The sequence below is a fragment of the Ursus arctos genome, unplaced genomic scaffold, assembly GCF_023065955.2.
Source record: "Ursus arctos isolate Adak ecotype North America unplaced genomic scaffold, UrsArc2.0 scaffold_22, whole genome shotgun sequence".
Taxonomy (NCBI): domain Eukaryota; kingdom Metazoa; phylum Chordata; class Mammalia; order Carnivora; family Ursidae; genus Ursus; species Ursus arctos.
Window position 1 is genome coordinate 8,348,073 of NW_026622897.1, and position 21,284 is coordinate 8,369,356.

The following is a 21,284-nucleotide window of genomic DNA, read 5'->3' on the forward strand; positions in this document are numbered from 1 at the left end:
GGTAAAGGCCAGGGGCGCTGCTAAACACCCTACAATGCACAGAAGAGCCCCCACAACAAAGAATTATCTGGCCCAAAATATCACTAATGCAACATCAAGAAAGCCTATTGTAAAATGATAGCTTGTTGTTACTTTGATTTGCATTTCACTGACTACTGATGATTTTCAGCATTTCTTTGTATGCATGTTGGCTTTTTGGTTCCCACTTCTATAAATTTCATGTGTACGGTCAATATCCACATTTTTTATTGGAGCACCTATCCTTTTCTTGATTTGCAGGGGTTCTTTGTTTATTCCAGCTACTAATGCTATTAATCTCTTATAAATTTTAGAGATTACATGTATATTCATCTCCCTTTCTTTCAGCTTCTATGGAGGATTAAAGATGGCCACAAATTCTTTGACACCCCTGTTATCAAAAGGTGGAAGTCTATGCCCCTTCGTTTTAAATGTAGACAGATTCTGCAACTGCTTTGACCCCAAAAATATGGCAAAAGTAATACTGTGCAGGTTCCTAGGTCCAGGCCTTAAGAAACTAGTAGCTTTCACCTCCTTCCTGGAGGTGAAATGCTCCTTCCTGAAGCCCTGAAGTCCAGCTACCTGATGGAAACACTTGTTTCCTTTCTGAAAGGCAGGAAAGGCCCTGAAAGATCTTGATGCTACAAAGAGAGGGAGAGGGGACCAGCTGAGCCCAGCCTTCCAACCACCTTCGCCGAAGCATCAAAAATGAGGGTTAAGTCATCTTGAAGCCTGAAAACCACCAGCTGACCGCAGTCAATGTCATGAGGAGCTCAAGAATTGCCCAGCTGATCCCTGCGCTATAAATAGTAAGATCTAAGAACGTGGTTCTTAAGCTACTAAGTTTTGGGTAGTTTGATACGCAGGAATAGAGCACCAGAACAATATTCTATAAATTCAGTTTGTAGCCTATAAACTTGCTGAACTCTTTTATTGATTCTAATAGTTTGTCTACTGATTCTGGTGGGGTTGTTTGGGCAGGTGATTATATCATTTGCAAATATTGGCCAATATGCCCATTCTCCTGAATTTTATTTTTATTCATTTAAATATTTTCATATTCATTTATCCATATGGTTATTTACCTTTGCTGCTTAAAAACGACTCTACCACTTCTATGTGTTAGTAACAAAGAGATTGCATCACATGTGAACTTACTGTTCTCTCTTATCAAGAAATCTGTCTCCCATTCACTCTTTAACCTACCACTTTCCTGAAACTGTATTTATGAAGGTGAAAGTTTTGCTAAATCTACTGGACACTTCAGCTCATAGGTTATTTCAGTTTAATATTCTGCATTTGATAATCTACCTGACTACTCGCCTCTTTCTTCCCTTGGTTTCTGTGATGTCATGTTAAATATTTTCCCCTCACATCTTTGTGAGACACTTCTTTGTCTCCTTTGTGAGCTCATCTTTCTCTGTCAACCCCTTAACTTTGCCTTTCCAATGATTCTGTTTTTGGCCATCCCCCCAGCTTCCTTTGGCTAACCCTAAATGGTACTATCACTCCCAGAACTGTAGTTCTCACCTCTGTCCTTCCATATTCTAAACCTCTTCTTCCATACTAGCTGTGTCTCCAGAGCTCCGGATGTACATAACCAACTACTTATTGAGTTTCTCCATTTGAATTCCCAGAGCGCCGCAAACTCAACAGACCTACAGCTGTATTCATGGTCTTTTGTCTCAAATTATTTTCTCTCCTAAGGTATTCCATATCTCGGTGAATTCCATAGTTCTCTCTCTTAGGTATATTAACCACTCTTTCTTATTTTTAATATTATATGTTATATAATATTTGGATGCCTTTTCCTTCTTTTTGTTGTCTGACTGCTGGGGCTAGGACTTTCACTACTATGTTGAACAACAGTGGTGAGAGTGGACTGTCGTGTTCCTGACCTTGGGGAAAAAGCTCTCAGTCTTTCCCTGTTGAGGATGATATTCCCTATGGGCCTTTCTTAGAATTATTCTATTAAAAAATTGATAGTTAAAAGAATTAAAGCACTTAGCACAGTGCCTACCACATCTAGGTGCTCAATAAATGTTAGCTAATATTTAAAAAAACAAAATAAATGATAGTTAGAATTGCCTCAACAGACTTGTGGCATAATTCAGATATAAGGAATGAAGTAGAATTATGGATGAGCTAGCTATAAAGCTGAAAAAAAAATCTTTAAATGTACTGGACTAGAAAGTCCTACACTAATAACAATGAACAGCCATAGGCAAAGATGTGATCTGGAAAAGAGTAACAATAAAGAAGTAGTCTAACTTGAGTTCAGTAAAAATACACCAAAAAGTGACCCTGCACATTCTGAACAAATTTGTTAAAAACATAAATGTCAAGATCTAATAGTCAAAGTATGATTTATTTAAGACCAAGTCATTAAGATTATGTCTGCTTGAGAAATCTGGTAATTCAGTAAAATGATTAAAGTTGACACATGGTTTCCAAGACATTCTTCAGATTTTTACACTATTTAATTCAGCCTCTGTCAGTTAAGATTTTTTTTTGTATATCAATAACATAAAACCATTTTCAAAACAGATTACACAAAAACAAGGCATAAGACATTATGAAGTAAGAAAGGTCTAGAGTTGGCCAATTTAGCAATTCAGTGACCCATCAAGGACCTGGAGTCCCACCATCCTTCTTGCTCAGCCATTCTCAGCATATCATGGATGGTCTCTCATGGTTTCAGGATGGCTACAGCAATCTGAGTGTCACATCCTCATGCTCCAACATCTGGAGGAAGAAAAAAATATCTCTCCCTCCCACCTTTCCTCTCTCTCTCTCTCTCTTTTGATGAATCTTTTTTAAAAACTAAAATCCGGGTTGCCTGGGTGGCTCAGTTGGTTAAGCGTCCAACTCTTGATTTCGGCTCAGGTCATGATCTCAGGGTCATGATCTCAGGGTCGTGAAATCGAGCCCTACATTGGGCTCTGCTCTCAGCAGGGTGTCTGCTTGAGATTCTCTCTCTCTCTCCATCTCCCTCTGCCCTCCCCATACCCCCACCCCACACTTCCACACATATACTCTCTCTCTTTCTCAAATAATAAATCCTAAAAAAAACCAAAAGGAATAAAAACTAATAACATTTTCTAGAAAGAAGTATTTTCAGCAAACTTCCCTCCTGTTTCAATAGCCACAATTGGGTCATGGCCCTTTCAAGACTAATCATTACAGAGGGAAGGGAATTTCCATGATTAGTTTGGACTAATCAAGATAGATCACCTGTGGCCGGATCTTGGATTCACTTTCCTGAAGCACATGGTTAGGAAGATATGCCTATAACTAAACCAATCTGGGGAGCTGTTGGCAAGACTGAAGGTGGTAAATAGGTTGGTTAGGCAGCCAAGAATATCTGTTACACAGCCACAAAAATTAGCTGTTAAGTGTAGAGAAATCTGACTTTTGGCTAGATCACAGCATTTCCAGCTATCAGGAAGTTGTTTTTTTAGGAGAAAATCTTTTGAACCTCTATAGATTTGCAATTTATACAATGTAGATTGTCCAGCTCCACACCCCTACATCATGAAAAATTTTGGCAACTGTTTCGTGTAGAATTTTTTTTTTTAATTTTTTTAAGTAGACTCCATGCCCAGCGTGGAGCCAAACATGGGGCTCCAACTCACAACCCTGAGATCAAGACCTGAGCTGCAGTCAAGAGTCAGACGCTTACTGACTGAACCACCCACGTGCCCCTCATGTAGAATATTTTAAAAGTGTGGCCAATCCCCAATCTGTTTTGTGAAAGCAAGAATCTCACTTCACCTCATGGTCAGTCCTTGTAAGAAATCAGACATTAGGTTGAAGCTGCTACAGAAAAGTAGGCGTTATCTGTGAACACTTATGCCGGATAACCTACACCAGGGCTATTTTTCATTAATTGAATCAGAAGTTTTGTCCGGACCCGCAAGTGGAATGGGGGTGTTTTTGTAGAGTAATACGTCTTTGTATAAGCTAAATAATAGACAAACTTACTGATCAATTATTAATTGTAATTCTGAAACTTAATTTTTTTAGTCATTGAATTGGAGGGTCATTGAATTGGATGTTTCCCGACTGAGTTCTTTTTATCTTTTTTTAAATATTTCAATTTACTAATTTATTTGAGCTCTATACCCAATGTGGGGCTCAAACTCAGGACCCAAGATAAAGAGTCACATGCTCTACTGACTGAGCCAGCCAGGTGCCCCTTCCCAGTCGTACTTCTAAAAGGTATTTGCTAAATAATTTAGAGATTACAACTGAAAGGCTTGTTTGGTGATAATCACCTAAGTCCTATTTACTGCTCTTGTGAATCAGCTGAGGGCATTGATAATCAGTAGGAAAACATCAACTTTGGGGGCACCACTTCCTGCCTGGCAATGTGATTAATTGCAGAGACTCACTAAGGCCTTTTATGCATCGATATCCAGAGTTCGTTCAGATTTGTTGTTGGAAATGAGGACCAAAATCCAAGAAGGAGGAGAGAGAGGAACTGATATTCCTTGGGCTTTACCTATGTTTTTTCCTTAATTTAGTCCTTAAAACAAGTGTACAAATCAGTGCCACATGTTATAAATGTAATAACCTAAGGACTAGAAAGGTTAAGTGACTTGCTAAATTTATGCTATTAGTAAGTAGTGGAGACAGCCATTGTGACCATAATATCCCCAGAGTCCTCTAAATCATAATGTGATTAAATGGATCTGCATTGTTTTGTACATTTATTTTTAAAAATAGAGAACATTCAAACACAAGACAGTTATCTCTTGCTGAATGGTATTTTATTAGCTTAATAATTTGGGCCTGCCCTTAGCATTAATAAGCTTCAGCACTAATCACAAGATTTTCATTCACTGGTGGGGAAATTTTCTTGTTTTAAAAAATGCAGTTAGAGGAAGGGCGTCTACTTCTTGGGGGCTGCAGTGACAGCAGGCTTCTCTTCACGGGTGATGGGAATGGTGCGCTCAGGGCCAGAGGCCTGCTTCCTTGGTCCATTCACAGTGAGGACCCCATCAGATGACAGGGATGAAGTAATGGCAAGAGGGTCCACATCGGCTGGGATCCGGTATTTCCTGTGGAACTCCCGGGAGATGAAACCATGTTCATCCTAATCCAAGAGAACGAGGAAAGAGAGAGAGAAGAACAGGAACTAGCACCACTTGCTGAGAACTCAGACATCCTCCTTCCCCTTAGGTGTGACCATATGCCATTGCAACAAGAGAGAAAACCAAACAGCTGTTCTGTTTGGAGCTAAGATCAAGTTGCCTAGGTGGTCACTCTGACCAATGAGAGTCTGAGAAATCTGAAATAGTGAAAACTGCAAAGCTCTCCAAACTGAGGCATGGTTATTTTGAGGGGTATTTCCCAAAGGTTTAAATCAGTGTTGGGCCTACGGGATCTGGAATATCATTCAGTGTTGAAGATCTGAGTCCCCAAGGAAGCCCAGAAATTGTCCTGACTCTTCAGGAATGTCCCAGAATGTCCCAGACCAACAGGACTGCTGCTAAAAACAACAACAACAACAACAACAACAACAACAACAACAACAACAACAACGACACTTCATCCAGGGAGACTATGACCCAAATTTAAATCACATAAGCAAAACTGAAACAGCCCAAGGACCTCAGATTACGCTGTTTGACGCACAGGTATCTGAATTATCAATAATTGGTAAGAAGCAGACTCTTTTAAAAACCTTCCCAGAAATTAATGAGAAGCCATCCCTCATTCTCTAGAATTCTGCTAAAAACTACCTGACCCCAACCTTTATACCAGCTGAATCTCGAGCATTTATGCAGAGAGGCTCTCAGTTAACTGATTTCCACACGAGCTCCAGGGTTTTAGCTGCCGAGTACAGCTCTGAAACTTAGGCAAACCAAGTAGTTCAGCCTTTTAGAAGAGCTAAAGATGAGAGGATTCTGGAACATCTAAAAGCAGAGTCCCAAAGTCAAGAGCCTTCAGGGTTTACACCATTCATTTAATTATTTAAATTAAATTAATTTTAATTATTTAAATTAAATTAAAGTAACCAGGTGTCCAACAAGCACTATTCTTAAATCAGTGGTCCTCAAATTTGAATGGACATTAGAATTACGTAGGGAGCTTTTAGAAATGCTGATGCCTGGGGCCCACTCCTAAAAAATTCTGATTTAATTGGTCTGGGATATGTCTAAGCACTGTAATTTTTTTTTTCATTCCCCTAGTGATTCTAAGGTGGCCAAAAACCACTGGCTTAAATGGGAAATAAACATCCCATGTGTCCCATCTAAAGCAATCAAATCAAAACAGAAAACAAAACTCAACTTCTCTGGCCCAAACAACAACAGGTCTATCCCTGTCCCAGACCCTTATGGCTTAAGACTGGAAGGTCACCAGGCTCAGGGGCTGATGGGAGTGTCTGGCGTATCATACGCCCTGGATGAATGAGCAGAAGAGAGAGCAAGCTCCACACCTGGCGCTCTTCATGTTTGCCGTGCACCTCAATCACGTCTCCCAACACCTTGACCTTGAGTTCCTCTGGGGAGAAGTGCTTCACATCCAGGTTGACAGAGAATCTGTCCTTCTCCAGACGCATCTAGAAATAGCAAGGTAGAGAGGAAGGGGTAGGAGAAAAGATGGTAGGAATGTGGTTGACATTAGTGCAGTCTCTTCATTCTGCAGACTTGCTTTCTGTCCAGGTGATTATCCTCCTGTTTTTGGCTAAAAGTCTCTTTTTGAATAAACATGGCTCTCTGGTTCAGGAGAGCCACCACAGTGGTACCCAAGGCATCCCACGTGGTCATCAGACCCAAACTTTATTTACAGGGACAGGAAAGAAGACAGGCCACCCAAGGGAGCAATCACAAGGATGGGTCTGGGCATGGCTTCTGCTGCCTCTCTGACCCCAATGCCTGGCCTTGTCATTTGTCTGTGAGACAAAGGCCCCTTCTTCTTACTCAGGCCTCTGCCAAGTTTCCCACCCACTCAATCTGGAATGTTCTGCTGGCCCTGATTGTCCTTCCAAAGCCCTTGCTCACTCAGCTTCTGTTTATTCACACTTGAATATTTTTAAACCAGAGTGTTCTCTGTGACAGCTCTGTCAACCTTATCTGTTCACCCCATTCTCCCACCCTCTTAGGACAAGTGGGGGTCCCAAGACTGGACCTACATTCTTCACTCATTAGGTTTGAACCCAGGTCAGTGCCCTGTCACAGCCCTGAGAAACCTGGAAAATGAGAGATGAAGGAATAGAAAGAAAGTAAATAGTGTTTGCAGTCTCCAGCTCCATGCAGTGCAGGTGAAAAGCTCAGAATGAGGCAGGATTTTTTTCCTGACTCTGAAACTTGAGATGCTAACATTAGTCAGGAGTATGAGATATTAGAAGAGGTGAGCAAAGGAGTCTGAAGGCAGCTCTTTCCCTGCAGCTCTTTATGAACCAAACCAGAAACGGGCATCCTAATTAGAAGTTAGGGGACAGAGGGTGATCTTCGCAGCACATGGAAAAAATGCAGTAAGTAGGATACAGTGGAGCATCAAATACAAACAGGGAACCGGGGGAAAGAAACAGTAGCCTAGTCTAGCTTCACCGGTGGCCATGCAAGTGCCTACGACACTTAGACATAGCCAGATTTCAGCAGGGAGAAAAAGGAGAGCAGGTGGATATGTTTCCAAGAGGTTCCAGGAACAGCTCTCCTATCCTGGCAGAGACTTACCTCTGAGAGCCCGGTGTCAATCCAGCTGGGTGCCCGCAGGAATGAGGGGGGCCGAAGGTAGAAGGGGCTCAGGGAAGTAGAAGTTGGGAAGAGGTCAGACTCCAACAGGTGCTCTCCGAAGAACTGGTCAAAGAGGCGGCTGGGAGAATGGAAGGGGAAGAAGGGGCGGCGGATCCAAGGGTGGTGGATGGCGATGTCCATGGCGGCTAGGTGAGTGGAGGGGGTCAGCTGGCTGGTCAGCTCCTTCAGCTGCAGCTACAGCCAGCCCCTTATATACGCAGTCTTGTGAAGCTTCTGGAATGGTGATGTCAGGAGTTTTATTATCCCAGCTCACCGCCCGTTCATGGAGACTTGTGATCAGGGATTTGGCAGTGTGACACATACCCAGTACTCACTGAGCTAAGAAAAGAGAAATACAAACACGTCTGAGCTGGCCAGTGACTTGTCTGTCCTGGTCTTGTTTCACTAGCTTTCCGTCCACACCCAGTGGCACCCCCCCACTACCACTCTCTTCTCTGGAGTTGGAACAGAGTCAGGAATCCCAAGCAGGCGGGTGGTGTGCCCCTCCTCCTCCTCTCCAGCCCAGCGTGCCAGGGGAATTGGGCCAGCAACTATCTTGGGCCTGGGCAGGAACTGGAATCTTCCTAGGCTGGGCCCCAGGGACATTAACTCTTTGTTGGTCCCTGGAGGAGAGCAGTGATCACCAACAAGCCTGTGCCAGGCATCTCTGTGGTGCCCCGGGTTGACCTGGGTTCAGGAGAGGACCCTGACATTAATCTGGGCAGAAGACCCTTCACCCCACCCCAAAGAAAGGGTGGGAAAGTTTTTTGCATCTTTCACTTTACACACTGTGCAGAACGTTACAACCAGGACAGCTTTATGAAGTAGGGGGCAGGGTGCCTGGGACTTAGGAGAGGAGGAGATGTGGAAAACGTGCAAACTGTAAGCGTCTCTGCTAGGCCTCTCCGGTGCCTCTGGCACCAGTCTCCCCTCCCCAGCTCGCTGCCCAGCCAAGACCCCCAGCTGTCCCCTCAGGCCGCCTGCGACAGCTGAAGGGTGTGCGGGGGGGGGGGGCACGGGGGTCCAGGCGGCTCTGGTCACACACTTGTCGCTGGCGCTCAGGGGCCCGGCTCCTCGCCCCTCCCCCACAGGCTCCGCACTATTTTGGGTGGTGTAGACCCCGCCTCCACCTCCGACCGGGCCCTGGCTCTCCAGGCAGCTGGAGGGGTCGCTGCTGTGTTGGGGCTGCACCTCGGACCAGGGCCGCCAACACTTCTGCAGCCATGTCGGGCCGCTCTGTGCCACATGCCCACCCGGCCACCACCGAGTACGAATTTGCCAACCCCAGCCGCCTCGGAGAGCAGCGCTTCGGAGAAGGTATGGTACAGACGCCACCCCCCTTGCCTCCCACCCCCACCTCCTGAAATTCTGGGCTGACCTCCCAACGGTACTGGCGTCTACCCCACTCGGGGCTTAACTGAACTCCTGGGGCAAGCCATCTCCCACCGCAGGCTCCCTCTCCACCCCGCCAAGCAGGGCTCTGTCCCCTTCCCACTGACCTCGGTGCAGATGCCTTGCCTGCAATGCTGCGATACCTGGCCCTGTCCCCCTTGGTGTGCCTTCTTGTTCCCCTTCTGGGTCCTTGTTTGGTTTGCCCTCCTCCTCCCCCATCTCATTCCCTATCTCAATCCCCTCTTTCCAGCTGCCACCTTGTAGCCTGTGTCCCCCTGCCTCCTCTTCCTACTTCTCCTGACTCCCTCGCTGCTCTCCCAGGTCCTCATCTCCTGATCTCCTCATTTCACCCTTGTTCCCACCTCATTCTCCCTCATCCTGCCTCTTGCCTTCTCTCTCTGCCCCTCAGGCCTCCTGCCGGAAGAGATCCTGACCCCCACCCTCTACCATGGCTACTATGTCCGGCCCCGGGCCACCGCAGCTGGGGAGGGCAGCAGGGCAGGGGCCTCTGAGCTTAGGCTCAGTGAGGGCAAGTTTCAGGCGTTTCTGGACGTCAGCCACTTTACCCCAGATGAGGTGACCGTGAGGACTGTGGATAACCTGCTGGAGGTGTCTGCCCGGCACCCCCAGCGCCTGGACCGCCACGGCTTCGTGTCCCGAGAGTTCTGCCGCACCTATGTCTTGCCTGCTGATGTGGACCCCTGGCGGGTCCGCGCTGCTCTCTCCCATGATGGCATCCTTAACCTGGAGGCACCTCGGGGTGGCCGACATTTGGACACAGAGGTCAATGAGGTCTACATCTCCCTGCTCCCTGCACCTCCTGATCCCGAGGAAGAAGAGGAGGCAGCCAGAGTGGAGCCCGAGTGCCATGGAGCCAGCACGCAGTGAACCCCTTCCTACCTCCCACGGTGATATGAGCAGCTGCCCACCACCCCAGAGGTAGCAGCATCCTTGGGGGAAGGGAAGAGTGCATGGCCCACAATGTATGGTTTGGTCCCTTGAGACATGTCATAGCCTTCGGTTTAGTTCTGGGTGGAGCTGAATAAACCCAAATCTCAGGGCCTTGTTTGTGCTGCTCCCTATTCTGTGGCCTGGACGATGGGATGGGCAGGGAGGGAGGGGGTCATAGCCAGCTAGACAAAACCTCCTCAGTTAGATGTGCCCAACGTCACAGCACCCTGAGCTCACACTTGGATGCTGAGATCATACCCGGAAGCTGACATTGGCTCCAGATCAAATTCCTAGCCATAATTTTCTCACAATGCAACAAAAGAGAGAGTGATCCTGGGAGGGAAAAGGGATATGCCATCCAAACAGCCCAGAGGGCACTGTCTGAGCTGGTGATTAGAGACACAAAAACGAGGGTCTCCAGCCTGTCTGGCCTGTTTTGGGTAGGGGTTGGGAAATCAGTTTTAGGCTGGAGAGAGTTGCCTAAAGCCCTGTTTTCCCAGAGTAAGGTCTGTCCACTGAAAATGGTCTCTAATACTGAGCAGTGGAGTTTGCATACAAAGGGCACAGACACGGAAGCCTCTGCCATTGTCACCAAACCACAGAGTCTCTCCAACCTGTGCATAGGGGAGGCCTATGAAAAAAACCATGTGTTTCTAATCTTGGAACATCCCAAAGAGAGCCATCACTGAATCACCCACCCAATCCAAGACTAAATGCAGGGGGACTAGGGCTATTTGTGTGGTGATGATGGCCAGGGAACCCTCCTTTGGAAGCAGAGTCTTTCTTTTTTTCTTTTTTTTTATGACAGAGAGAGAGCACAAGCAGGGGAGCAGCAGGCAGAGTAGGCAGAGGAAGAAGCAGGCTCCCTGCCGAGGAAGGAGCCGATGTGGGACTCGATCCCATGACCCTGAGATCATAAACCGAGCTAAAGGCAGACGCTTAACCAACTGAGCCACCCAGGTGTCCCAATTGGAAGCAGAGTCTTAGTACTGGGACATGGTGTGTTCAGGAAAGCATGGGTCTCTGGCTTCTCAATTACTCTCTGTTGTTCATGCACGTGTTTGATTTGAGAAGTGTCCCAAAGACCTCCTTGCCCCCAAATATACATTTTACCAGATTGTGGTGGACACCTGAAATTCTTCCATTAAAGTGGTTGATTCTGAATTTTTTTTAGGTTACAGACCCAGTTGAAAAATCTAGCAAAAGGAATAGATCCTCTTACCAGAAAAAATACACATGCTATCAAATTTGCCTTACAGTTTGAATAGGTTCTTGAGATCCATTCATATACCCCTCAGAGATCTGTGGATTCCCGAGATAAGAGCCCTCACTCAAAGAATTCAATTCTTGGTTAAAGCATGATCATTTATCAAAAATGAAAGTTGGCCTCAGAGAAGTAACTATTGATATATTCGTTTGTTCATCCATTCATTCAACAAATGTTTCTCAACCTCCAAGTAATACACTATACATTATAAACATAAATTTTAAAAAACCATGCTCTTTTATTGTCTACTCTCAGGAACCTTAATCTAGTTGAGAAGAAAAAGAGACTAGAAAGGATCCTATTAGGACTTCAACCAGAACACTTCCATTGATCTATTTTGGAATTGTTATTTTTATGTGAGCTTTATTTCAAAGAGAGTGTTCCTTGGCTAGAAAAAAATTGAAACCTCTTATTTAGTCCAAATCCCCACACCACTCAAATTCTTTTACAACTATTAGTCAACTTCCTTTTGAGACATTTTAAGTGACAGAAAACTTAGAACTTCATAAGGGTTTTTTTGGCAATTCTTCATCAGAACTTTTTGGATGTATTTCTTATAAATTCTTCCTTCTATTGACCTCAAATCTTCATTTCAGTAACTTCTGCTCATTGGTCTCGTTATGTCCAGAAAATAAATGCAATCCTTCTTTCACTTGGGAGTCCCTTTCAGATATTTTAAAATAACCATCCCATCCTCTTAAAGCTTCTCTTTCCCAAGTAAACATACCTAATTCTTTTAACCATATCTTATAGGACTTTTTAAAAAGTTTATTTATTTATTTACGTAATCTCTACACCCAATGTGGGGCTCAAACTCATGACCCCAAGGTCAAGAGTTGCATGCTTCTCTGACTAAGCCAGCCTAGAACTTTCCAAACCATTTATCACCTAGATAACTTTCTCTTGAACACACCACCTTTTGACAATGTAACTCGAAATTCTACATGTAGACCCAAAATTATTATTCCAATCACGGGCTGACTGTTAGAGACTTCAGTGGAATCATCAATACCTGTGTTTATCGCTCTCGAATTCCATTAATGCTGCTTAAGGTATATCAGGCTTTCTGGGTAGCACAATACACTGTTGGTTCCTTTAGAGTTTCTGGTCATAAAAATCTCTTTGGTGTTTTTCTTTAAAATGTTCCTTTAAATTAGAAAAAGTGGCTGAAAGGGGACCAGATTGTGGAGGGCTTTGATTTCCAGGCTAAGAGATTTGGGTATCAGGATGAAAAGAATACAGTTAATGGTAGGATAACAGAAGGACTTGCTGGGGAGAAGCATAGCCGTGAAGAGGCTAGTGCAATGATCCAGCACAAGATAATAAAGTGAGACGCTTTGCCATCCGACAAGTAGCTGAGGACAAGAAGTAATAACAATAGCGAGGACTTAGTGAAAACTCCCCGTGTGAGCCCTGAAGACAAGCCTTGCGGGTTTCACAAATTCTCCCAGAGCCCATAGTTTCTACGGAGGACTTTGCCCAACTGCAGCTTGCTCACTGGAGAGAGTGGAATGAGTCTGATGTTGGGTCGTTGGAAGGAGAAGCTGAGTTGGGGTGGACGTGGAGCTTCCGTAGCTCTGTACTGGGCATGAGGAAGTAAGTGGTCAGGAAATGCTGAGGCCATTCCAATCGTGGAACCATATGATTTTTGACGAGAAAGGGGATTAGGCAATGAGTTGAGTCCTCTCCTTCACCCTCGTAGAAAAAAGTGATTTGCCCACATTAATTCCAAAAGCAAGGGCAACTATAAAAGGAATCCATTTCCCTAAATTTAGGTTTCCAAGAGACTCCCATATTCAAACCCAGATTCTGGATGGGGATAATAAGAAACTGATACTGGTTACCTTGCAAATGAAACTCCATTAAACCTGAGTAGTGCTGGGGAAACATAAGGTAAGACTCTTACCTCCATTATAGAGGATGTATTTCAATGAAAGTGAGAGGTAGTAGAGAAACACTTCCTAAGGAAACCCAGAGCCCTTTTCTGTCTCACGTTTCTTTTCACTGAAGCTTGAAGCTCAAAGTTCATGGCTTCATCAAAGCAGCTCCAAATCCCGAAGGAGAGATAGCTCTCACCTGGAGACCATGTGTGTTCCTCTCCCCCTTGGCTGGGAGCAGTCACCTGGGAATCACTCCAGCAGGTGGCTTCCAAAGTCCAACCTGCTAGGTTGAAATCTGACACTGACAGAGACTCCCCGGCTAAACCAGGAACCAGGAAATGCACCAGCCTCTGTATGTAGAAAAACAGCTGGGCTCCCTCGGAGACAGAGCACCATGGGAAACCGGCCGTGCTGCGGGGGAAGCTGGTGAGTAGGGGCAGAGGGTGGAGGGTAACGTCTCTGTTGGTGGACATGGAGACCCAGAGAATAAGAGAAAGCCTGCAGATAGTTGTCTACCAACCTCCCTCTGCCACCTCCCTCTGCCTGGCTCATCTCCGGGTGCCATCACCAGAGCATTACCTCTTTCTGTGTTCACTCCTTTCAAAAAGCCTCAGAAAACACAGACAAGCCTGCTGACTGTCGGGGGGCCAGAGCGGCACTGGAATGGTGAATTGGCATGGTTTCTCTTTGCCTTCCTCTCCTTTCCTTTCGCTCCCTTCCCTTCTTCCCCAGATGATAATCATAATACTAACCTTTGAGAGCTTACTATGCTCCAGGCACTTTTCAAGCACTCTCTTCCCAACAATGCTATGAGGGAGGTGGCTCAGAGAAGTTAGCTTGTCCCAGGTCACATGGCTAGTGAGCAAATAAACCAACATTCCAATCCAGGCCTGTCTGACTTCAGAGCCCATACTTTCAACCACTACAAAATACTGCCTCCCCAATCAAGCAAATCAACTTTGGAGAAATGTTATTTAAAAGGGCAGAAGTGGGGAGATGGAGAGTATCCATGGACTATTTGAATAGAACTTCACACTTACTTGCTGTGTGGCCTTAGGCAAGTCCTGTAACTTTGCTTTTTTCCAGTCATATAAATATAGATAATATGACCTGTGTTGTTTAGATCGTAGGTTTGAAGAGCAGAGAATATGTGAAAGCCTCACAATAAATTATCTGTAGTGTTTTTACTGTTCTTTCCCAGAGGAGAACCATTCTAAACCCCCAGACCTGGTTTAATCTTATTCAGTGTTTTCTTAGCTATACCTTCCATGCCTGGTCAGTCTTGAGGATGTCTTGCTCGTGAAAAAAATCATCATTATATTCAGAGAAATAGATAAGGTACATTGAAAAGCACATGTGATTTGGAATCGGTACATTGGATTCCAGTCCTGTTCTTACTACTCATTCATGTACTAAACAAATATTTTATTGAATGCCTATATGTACTAGGTATAATGACAGATGCAAAGGACATAGTGATAATGGGAAATTCAGCTCCTGCCTTCTTGAGTAGAAAGAGTTCTAGGGCCTTGGTTGGCCCATCTGTAAAATGGAAACAGTAATGAGTTTCTCAGAACGTTATTAGGAATGGGTGGGGGAAGCACTTTTTAAACTCTGAGATGTCCCACAGACATAGGACATTTAGGGACATCTGCAAGAATTTTTTTTTCTCAAAGATTTATTTATTTATTTATTTATTTATTTATTTAAGAGAGAGAGTGCAATCAGGGGGAGGGGCAGAGGGAAAGCAGACTCTGCACTGAATGGGGAGCCCGACTGGGGGCTCGACTTCACGACCCTGAGATCATCACGAAATCAAGAGTTGGATGCTTCTCCAACTGAGCCGCCCAGGCGCCCCGACATCCAAGAATTTCTAGAGAAAAGGTGTCAGAGTTTCTTTTACTTCCTTTGTTCCAAGTTTTCATAGTCTTCATTTTTTTTTTTAAAGATTTTATTTATTTATTTGACAGAGACAGAGACAGAGACAGCCAGCGAGAGAGGGAACACAAGCAGGGGGAGTGGGAGAGGAAGAAGCAGGCTCATAGTGGAGGAGCCTGATGTGGGGCTCGATCCCATAACGCCGGGATCACGCCCTGAGCCGAAGGCAGACGCTTAACCGCTGTGCCACCCAGGCGCCCCCATAGTCTTCATTTTTGGTTAGTTCCTCCTCTGATGGTAGTAATCATAGCAGTTGGCTTTTACTTATGTTCATTATATGTCAGGCACCTAACTGAGTATTTTACATTTATTTTTTTATATAATTCCTCCAATAGTGCATGGGGTTTAGGCTCCATTATTATCTTCATTTTATTAATAAGAAAATGAAAGCTTGATTAGGCTAAAAACTTGCTGAAGGTCACACAGCTAGTCTGATAACCATCGGTCTGACTCGAGAGCCTGGCTAGAAACACTACCCCAGATACTCCAACCAAAACATATTTTTTCCTCTTAAAATATTAGTAGGACCAGGGGTGCCTCGGTGGTTCAGTCAGATAAGTGTCTGACTCTTGGTTTCCACTCAGGTCATGATCTCAGGGTGATGGGATTGAGCCCTGCATTGGGCTCCGTGCTCAGCACAAAGTCTGCTTAAGATTCTCTCTCCCTCTACCCATCCCAGTCACTCCCCCTCTCTCTCAAATGAATGAAATCTTTAAAAAAATTTAACGTATTAATAGGACTGGGTATTGTTCTCTTTTGTTTCTCATTATCTCAAACTTACAGAGACTTCAAGACAGTATGACAATTAAAAAGATTTTTATTTTAAAATATCATTATTATTATTTTCTGATTACAAAAGTAACACACATTCACTGTAGAAAATTTGGGAAATCCCAAAAAGCAGAAAATAAGAAGCAACCGTAAATATTCTAAATATATTTATAGCAACCATAAATGACAGGAACATTTTAGTCTATTTCCACGTAATCCCCCTTTTATTTTTGGTATACTGCATAGTTACATTTATTCATGCCACAAAGGAGACAACACGTCTACAAGCATACAGCGATGCTCCATGTTCCCACCTAACAGAGTTTGCGGAGATTTTCAGCCAGACTGACGTGCCATCTGATGTGTACTCCAAATAAAGCTGATTAACGGTGACCATGAGCAGGTGCAAGACTCAAAGCTTTCAAAGCTTTCCTTCTTTTATCAGCAGTCCTGATTTTATAAACGGTGAAGCCCATCAACCCCGTTCCTACCCAAATCTCCTGGTAAACTCGGGTACAGTAGACCTTCACAGGGATCCAAACATTTTTAACGAGGCTCTGAAGCATCTCGGCACAGAACCCCCGGCTCAGGCCGCCCCAACCCGCACGGCCAATGACTCGGAAAGTCACCTCCATGTAATCCTTTTGAAATGCCTATGTGCCTAGCTTGTATCCCAAAACATGCCTTATTATCTTTTTATTAACTTAAAGAGTAAGATTTTCCATTCTCTTAGATGTTCTTCCAACATGTTTCTTAAATGGATGTATAGTGGTCCATTTATTGGTGATGCTATTTATTTAGTCAGTTCCCAAAGTTGAACATATAGGATAGTTCCTATTTTTTGCAGTTGTAAATAATGCTACAATGAGCATCCATATTTGTGCCTGCTTATTTTTAGGATATGGAATTGCTACATCAGAGGGTATGCACTTTATGTTTAAGCCTCCTTATACTTCTTGTCAATTGCATTCCAGGAAAATTGAACCAATTCTTATTCATACTGCCAATATAGGAGAGTGCCCATTTAGTTTCCTGAATTCTGAGCTAAAAGTAAAATCCTATCAACTCTGAGTCTAACAGAATATTCCATTTAGGTTGTGTCCAGGCATTGCATAGTATCCAACTTGGGAACAGGCTCCATTCACTAAAATTGGGTCACCCAAATCTGTTGCTTTAGAATTTATGTTCTGTTTATCCATTTAAATAGAAGTAAATAGGAGAACAGTAGTGACAAGGGACAAAGAATTAGAGGCTAGGATAAGGCTATGACTAGACAGAGGTTAAAAAAAAGGAAGAGCTGAAGTGGCAGAAGTAGAAAGACCTAGAAGTGGTTTCAAAGCTTTTCTTCTGAACCACCTGTAAACTTCAGATGGTGATTCTATCTGCTGTCAACTCAGCAAGCCGCATTAAAACCAAAAGTCAAACCAAAACACAAACCTCTGTCAAATATGTGTGGGAAAATCATGATTCTTCCACAGTAGTAAAATGAACATGATCTGGAAGTTTCCTTCCCTCTCTCTCTTTCTTTTTAGTTAGCAAAAGGAGGAAATTTCCTTATGGAGACAGAAGTCACACAAATAGGGTTGGCTCTGGTGAGAGTTTGGAAATGTACTAGCAAGAAAAAGCATCCAGAGTAAGTCCCAAACTATTCAGCCTATTTCCTCAGACAAGTGTTTTTCTCTGGCCATCAAACAGTTGACAATCACATAGACACACTGGCTCCACCGGGGACCCCAGGGGCTCCAAAATGAGTCTGTCCTGCCGCAAGGACAAGGTAGCTGAGTCACTCACCAAATTCAGACCTCCCTGTGCTGTGCATGTTAAAGGTTAAATATCTCTCACTTTCTCTGTTAATTAAAAACAAGGACAGGGAAGCAGGGAGGGAGATCACCTGTTAGAAAAGGGCTTTGAGGTGTCCTAACTTGTTAGCCTGGTTGTGGCAGCTTCTGTGACTCCCAGAGTGAGAACCCCATGTTAGCAGAGACCCTGAAAAAAAAAAAAAAAGCACTAAAGTGGCAGCAAGAGGGTCTCTGAATCCAGGAATATCCCATTATTGGCAGGTTTCCCTTACCCTCTGCTGGGATTAGCCTGTTAGACAATCCCAGAATAGCCCTCAACCCAGCTATATCCCTGGCATGTTGTGCCTGGTTGCCTTAGGCTGTATTTTGGGTTTGGTTATGTCAGTTGTACCACTCCACCTTCCAGAACCATCCTTGTGGGAGAGATGTGGTACCCTTGCTAAATGCTTTCAGACTGACTTAAGGTGAATCTTTGTTAGAGGGAAGTGAGAGAAGGTCATTCTAGAATGTTAAGAAGGCCACAGAACAAATGATGAAGGTGGAAAGATTGAGGCCAAGACTCTTACATATGGGTGATCTGTATTTCTTTTCACAGGAGCTGCCCACCAACTTCCCAGAGGAAAAAGATACCGGGTAATTGGGTGTTGGGGGCGGGGGCTTTTAGTGGTCGAATTGGAGAAGAGAAGATGCTAGAACCAGTGTCTTTGGAAAGGGCATAATGATGAAAAAGAGGAGTAGCCTTGGAAGGGTTAAAGGGAGATAGTACACCAGAGAAAATCTTCTGGGGTTCGAGACCAGCTCTGAAACTCTGGGTCTGATCATTTCCATTATCTTAGAGTGGCAAGGTTGGTGGCTCATTCTTTCATTCGCCCAGCAAAAATTAACTAAGCACTGACAGTGTGTGTGAGGCACTCTGCTGGGTCCCAAGGAGGTAGCGAGGCACAAGAAGGATGCACTGTCTCAGTCGGTCCTCAAAGAGCTCAAAATCAAGTTTGAGAGACTTGTTTACACAGAAACAAGTAAATGCAATGCAGTCTGCTAGTACTATAATAGGTTCACACTCATATCATGGGAGAATGGGAGAAAACACCAACGTTGAAGGATTAATAGCAAGTTCCCAAGCTGGAAGAGGAGCAGAGAGGAAAGGGTAGGCAGTGGAATTATCTCATGCAGAGGAAGGGAAGGGAAGGGGAAAGGAAAGGGGAAAGAGAAGGGAAAAGGGAAGGGGAAGGGAAGGGAAGGGGAAGGGAAGGGAAGGAAGAAGGAGGAAGAAAGGAAAGAAAGGAGAAAGAAAGGAAAAAAAGGGAAGGAAGGAAGGAAGGAAGGAAGGAAGGAAGGAAGGAAGGAAGGAAAACAGGAAAGAAGAGGCTGAGTTGATTGAAAGTGGCTGATTGTTCGGTGTGGCTGAGCACTTACCACACTGCACTGTAACAGTCAGTATACATATTTGTCTCCCCTAGTAGACTGTAAGCTCCCTGAGGCAGAGAAAATAGTCTGCTCATCCTTCTATCCCCAGAGTGTGGCACACAGCCTGGCATATAATGGGCTCTCAACATGTATTTGCTGCCTGTTTTAGGGGCCAGTGAAAAATAAGGATGGAAGATATGATGGGCCAAGCATGAAAGGAGTTTGGATGTGGGAAAGGCAGCAGTGAAAGAGGTGAGAGCAGAGGCAGGGAGATTAGTTAAAAGCCCACCATAATAGTTTAACAGAGATTCGAAGAAGGCAACCTCAGTAGGGACAGGAAAGAGAGAATGAACTTAAGTTGGATTTCTTCTTCTCAGGAAGCCAAGCAAGACGGACGCTGAAGCAGCCGCAGCCGCAGCCACAGCCGCAGCCGCAGCCACAGAATGGTGTAAAGGTAATGACAGTCTTCCGTCCCTCCCAGGGGGCGGCTCTGACATGGGATCTGAGGACTCCGCTTTTTCTCCCTGCCACACATCTCAGTTATCTTGAACCAGAACTTGCTGGTTCTGCCCCACAAAGCAGCAAAGCGAAGGGACATCAGAATCGCCGACCCTGCTTTGTGGGTGAGGGACAAAAGCAAGCCAAGAATCTCCCTTACTGCTGTCCATTTCTTGCAGGCCCGTGATACAAGAGGACATATTTATGAACAGGTGTTAGAGAAGCCCACGTCTCAGGAGAGGAGTCAAGGCCTCAGGCGGGAGGAGAGCAGCTTACATTATGCAGACATTCAAGTGTGCAGCTCTACCCGGCCTCGCTCTGCTCTGGACGTGAAGCACAAGCAGTTAGAAAATGCTACGCAGTACGCAACCCTTCGCTTCCCCCAGGCCACACCCCGCTATGACAGCAAGAACGGGACCCTGGTGTGAGCGCTGGGGAGGACAGACTCGTTTCCTTCATTTTACCACTCCTCCCTGGGGGAGGATCTGCACTGGGGAACTGGCTGGCACCCAGAGATGGTGCCGCGTTCTAAAGAACCCCGGAGCCCTTGTGAGTGCCCCCAGTCTTAACCCCCCTCCCCGAGGCCTATCTGTTACTGGCCACCATTAGCTTGGAGTCATATTTGGGTTAGCTACGGGTGGATGGAGTTCTACAAAATGAAGGGGGCTAGGATGAGCGTGCAGGAAGTTTTTCGACCCCTACTTCGCCCCTGCTTTCAAGGAAAGTGCTGATAGGACAGGTTACCCCAGCATTTAATTTAATGGTGTCTCTTTTACACACCTTAAACTCCAAAGCTGAAGGAGAAGACGTGCTCTGGAAAAGCATTCTGAGTTCTTGCACACAGCCCCCAGAGCCAGCTTGGGCAATTCCCTCGGTGGTTGGGTCAAGGGTCCCAGAACCTAAACAAACGAGGGCAAGGGCTGAGGCGTGGAGGAAGCGATCTCTGACCACGGGTTACCAGTACTTCAAGTCACTGACAGCACTGCGTGGCCCGGAAACTCCCCTTGGCTGGACTGTTGGCTCTCGCAGGCGCGGAGCTGCTAGGATCAATAAATGGCATAAGGAACATGCCTGGTGCGTTTTCTGGGGTGGGGGTCTGCAGGCTCTACGTAAGCAAAGCAGGTCTCGCTCAGCCTGAGGACAGCGGGTAGATCCAGACACTTCGCGCCAGACCCCTCCGGCTTCGGCTGGGGCCCAGCGGCAGTGCGGGTTGGACGCCCAGGAGGCGGGATTCCATCTACAGAAGGCGGAGCTCCCTGGTCCAGTCTTGGCACTCAGGGGGGCGGGGTGGGCTCGGCCCACAGGAGGCGGGTCAGGGAGGCAGGGGGCGGGGTCAAGGCCTGCGGGGCGGGGGCCTGGGCTGTTAGGAGGCGGAGCCGGCCAAGGAAGGGGCGGGGCCCGGGTTGTCAGGGACTGGCTCGCGCCGGCTGGGGGTGGGCGGGTCCGGGCCAGAGCCCGCCTCCGCGTCACCATGGCATCGGGAAAGGAGCCGCGACGCTGTAGCAGGAGGAGGCCGAGCTCAGAAGCGCTGCGGACAGAGACGCTGAACCACATGCACCGATGATTTAAGAGGTAGGTGCTGAAAGGTTGTGGGGGTTGCGGGTGGGGGCGTGCCTGG

The 21,284-nt window shown here is 45.6% G+C and overlaps 6 protein-coding genes across 12 annotated transcripts in view; 4 read left to right on the forward strand and 2 right to left on the reverse strand.

Annotated features, from left to right (window-relative positions):
• CFAP68 (cilia and flagella associated protein 68) overlaps positions 1–4,765 on the forward strand; it is a 21,390-nt gene extending 16,625 nt beyond the window's left edge. Inside the window, exon 5 of one of the 2 annotated variants that reach the window (XM_057316968.1) lies at positions 367–4,765. In XM_057316968.1, the coding sequence (XP_057172951.1) occupies positions 367–383 (17 nt within the window). In that variant the 3' untranslated portion in view covers positions 384–4,765. The remainder of the gene's footprint in view (positions 1–366) is intronic. The other variant, XM_026505781.4, reaches the window with a different exon arrangement.
• HSPB2 (heat shock protein family B (small) member 2) lies at positions 632–10,217 on the forward strand. 2 transcript variants are annotated; one of them, XM_057316970.1, is made up of 3 exons: positions 632–827; positions 8,855–9,080; positions 9,565–10,217. In XM_057316970.1, exons 2-3 carry the CDS (start codon positions 8,987–8,989, stop codon positions 10,041–10,043), a joined length of 573 nt encoding a protein of 190 aa, XP_057172953.1. In that variant the 5' UTR covers positions 632–827; positions 8,855–8,986; the 3' UTR covers positions 10,044–10,217. The 2 variants fall into 2 exon arrangements, with proteins under 2 accessions (XP_057172953.1, XP_026361562.1); XM_026505777.4 differs by lacking the exon at positions 632–827 and having other exon boundaries at positions 8,607–9,080.
• CRYAB (crystallin alpha B) lies at positions 4,772–14,059 on the reverse strand. Of its 2 annotated transcripts, XM_048217227.1 has the most exons (4): positions 14,006–14,059; positions 7,704–8,102; positions 6,464–6,586; positions 4,772–5,116 (listed from the first exon to the last, which is right to left on the reverse strand). In XM_048217227.1, the coding sequence occupies exons 2-4, from the start codon at positions 7,902–7,904 to the stop codon at positions 4,913–4,915; spliced, it is 528 nt and encodes a 175-aa protein (XP_048073184.1). In that variant the 5' UTR covers positions 7,905–8,102; positions 14,006–14,059; the 3' UTR covers positions 4,772–4,912. The 2 variants fall into 2 exon arrangements, with proteins under 2 accessions (XP_048073184.1, XP_026361564.1); XM_026505779.3 differs by lacking the exon at positions 14,006–14,059 and having other exon boundaries at positions 7,704–8,237.
• On the forward strand, positions 10,298–20,734 carry CUNH11orf52 (chromosome unknown C11orf52 homolog). 2 transcript variants are annotated; one of them, XM_026505783.4, is made up of 5 exons: positions 10,298–13,679; positions 17,495–17,595; positions 18,357–18,394; positions 19,546–19,622; positions 19,846–20,734. In XM_026505783.4, exons 2-5 carry the CDS (start codon positions 17,519–17,521, stop codon positions 20,092–20,094), a joined length of 441 nt encoding a protein of 146 aa, XP_026361568.2. In that variant the 5' UTR covers positions 10,298–13,679; positions 17,495–17,518; the 3' UTR covers positions 20,095–20,734. The 2 variants fall into 2 exon arrangements, with proteins under 2 accessions (XP_026361568.2, XP_026361569.2); XM_026505784.4 differs by lacking the exon at positions 17,495–17,595.
• LOC113260069 (ATP synthase subunit ATP5MJ, mitochondrial-like) lies at positions 16,146–17,947 on the reverse strand. Its single transcript, XM_044386668.2, has one exon. The coding sequence runs from the start codon at positions 16,595–16,597 to the stop codon at positions 16,346–16,348; it is 252 nt and encodes an 83-aa protein (XP_044242603.1). The 5' UTR covers positions 16,598–17,947; the 3' UTR covers positions 16,146–16,345.
• A 413-nt stretch (positions 20,735–21,147) lies between the features above and the next one.
• DIXDC1 (DIX domain containing 1) overlaps positions 21,148–21,284 on the forward strand; it is a 68,165-nt gene continuing 68,028 nt past the window's right edge. For 2 of the 3 annotated variants that reach the window (XM_044386661.3, XM_048217223.2), the window contains exon 1: positions 21,148–21,238. The gene's annotated coding sequence lies outside the window, so the exon portion shown is untranslated. The remainder of the gene's footprint in view (positions 21,239–21,284) is intronic. The other variant, XM_044386664.3, reaches the window with a different exon arrangement.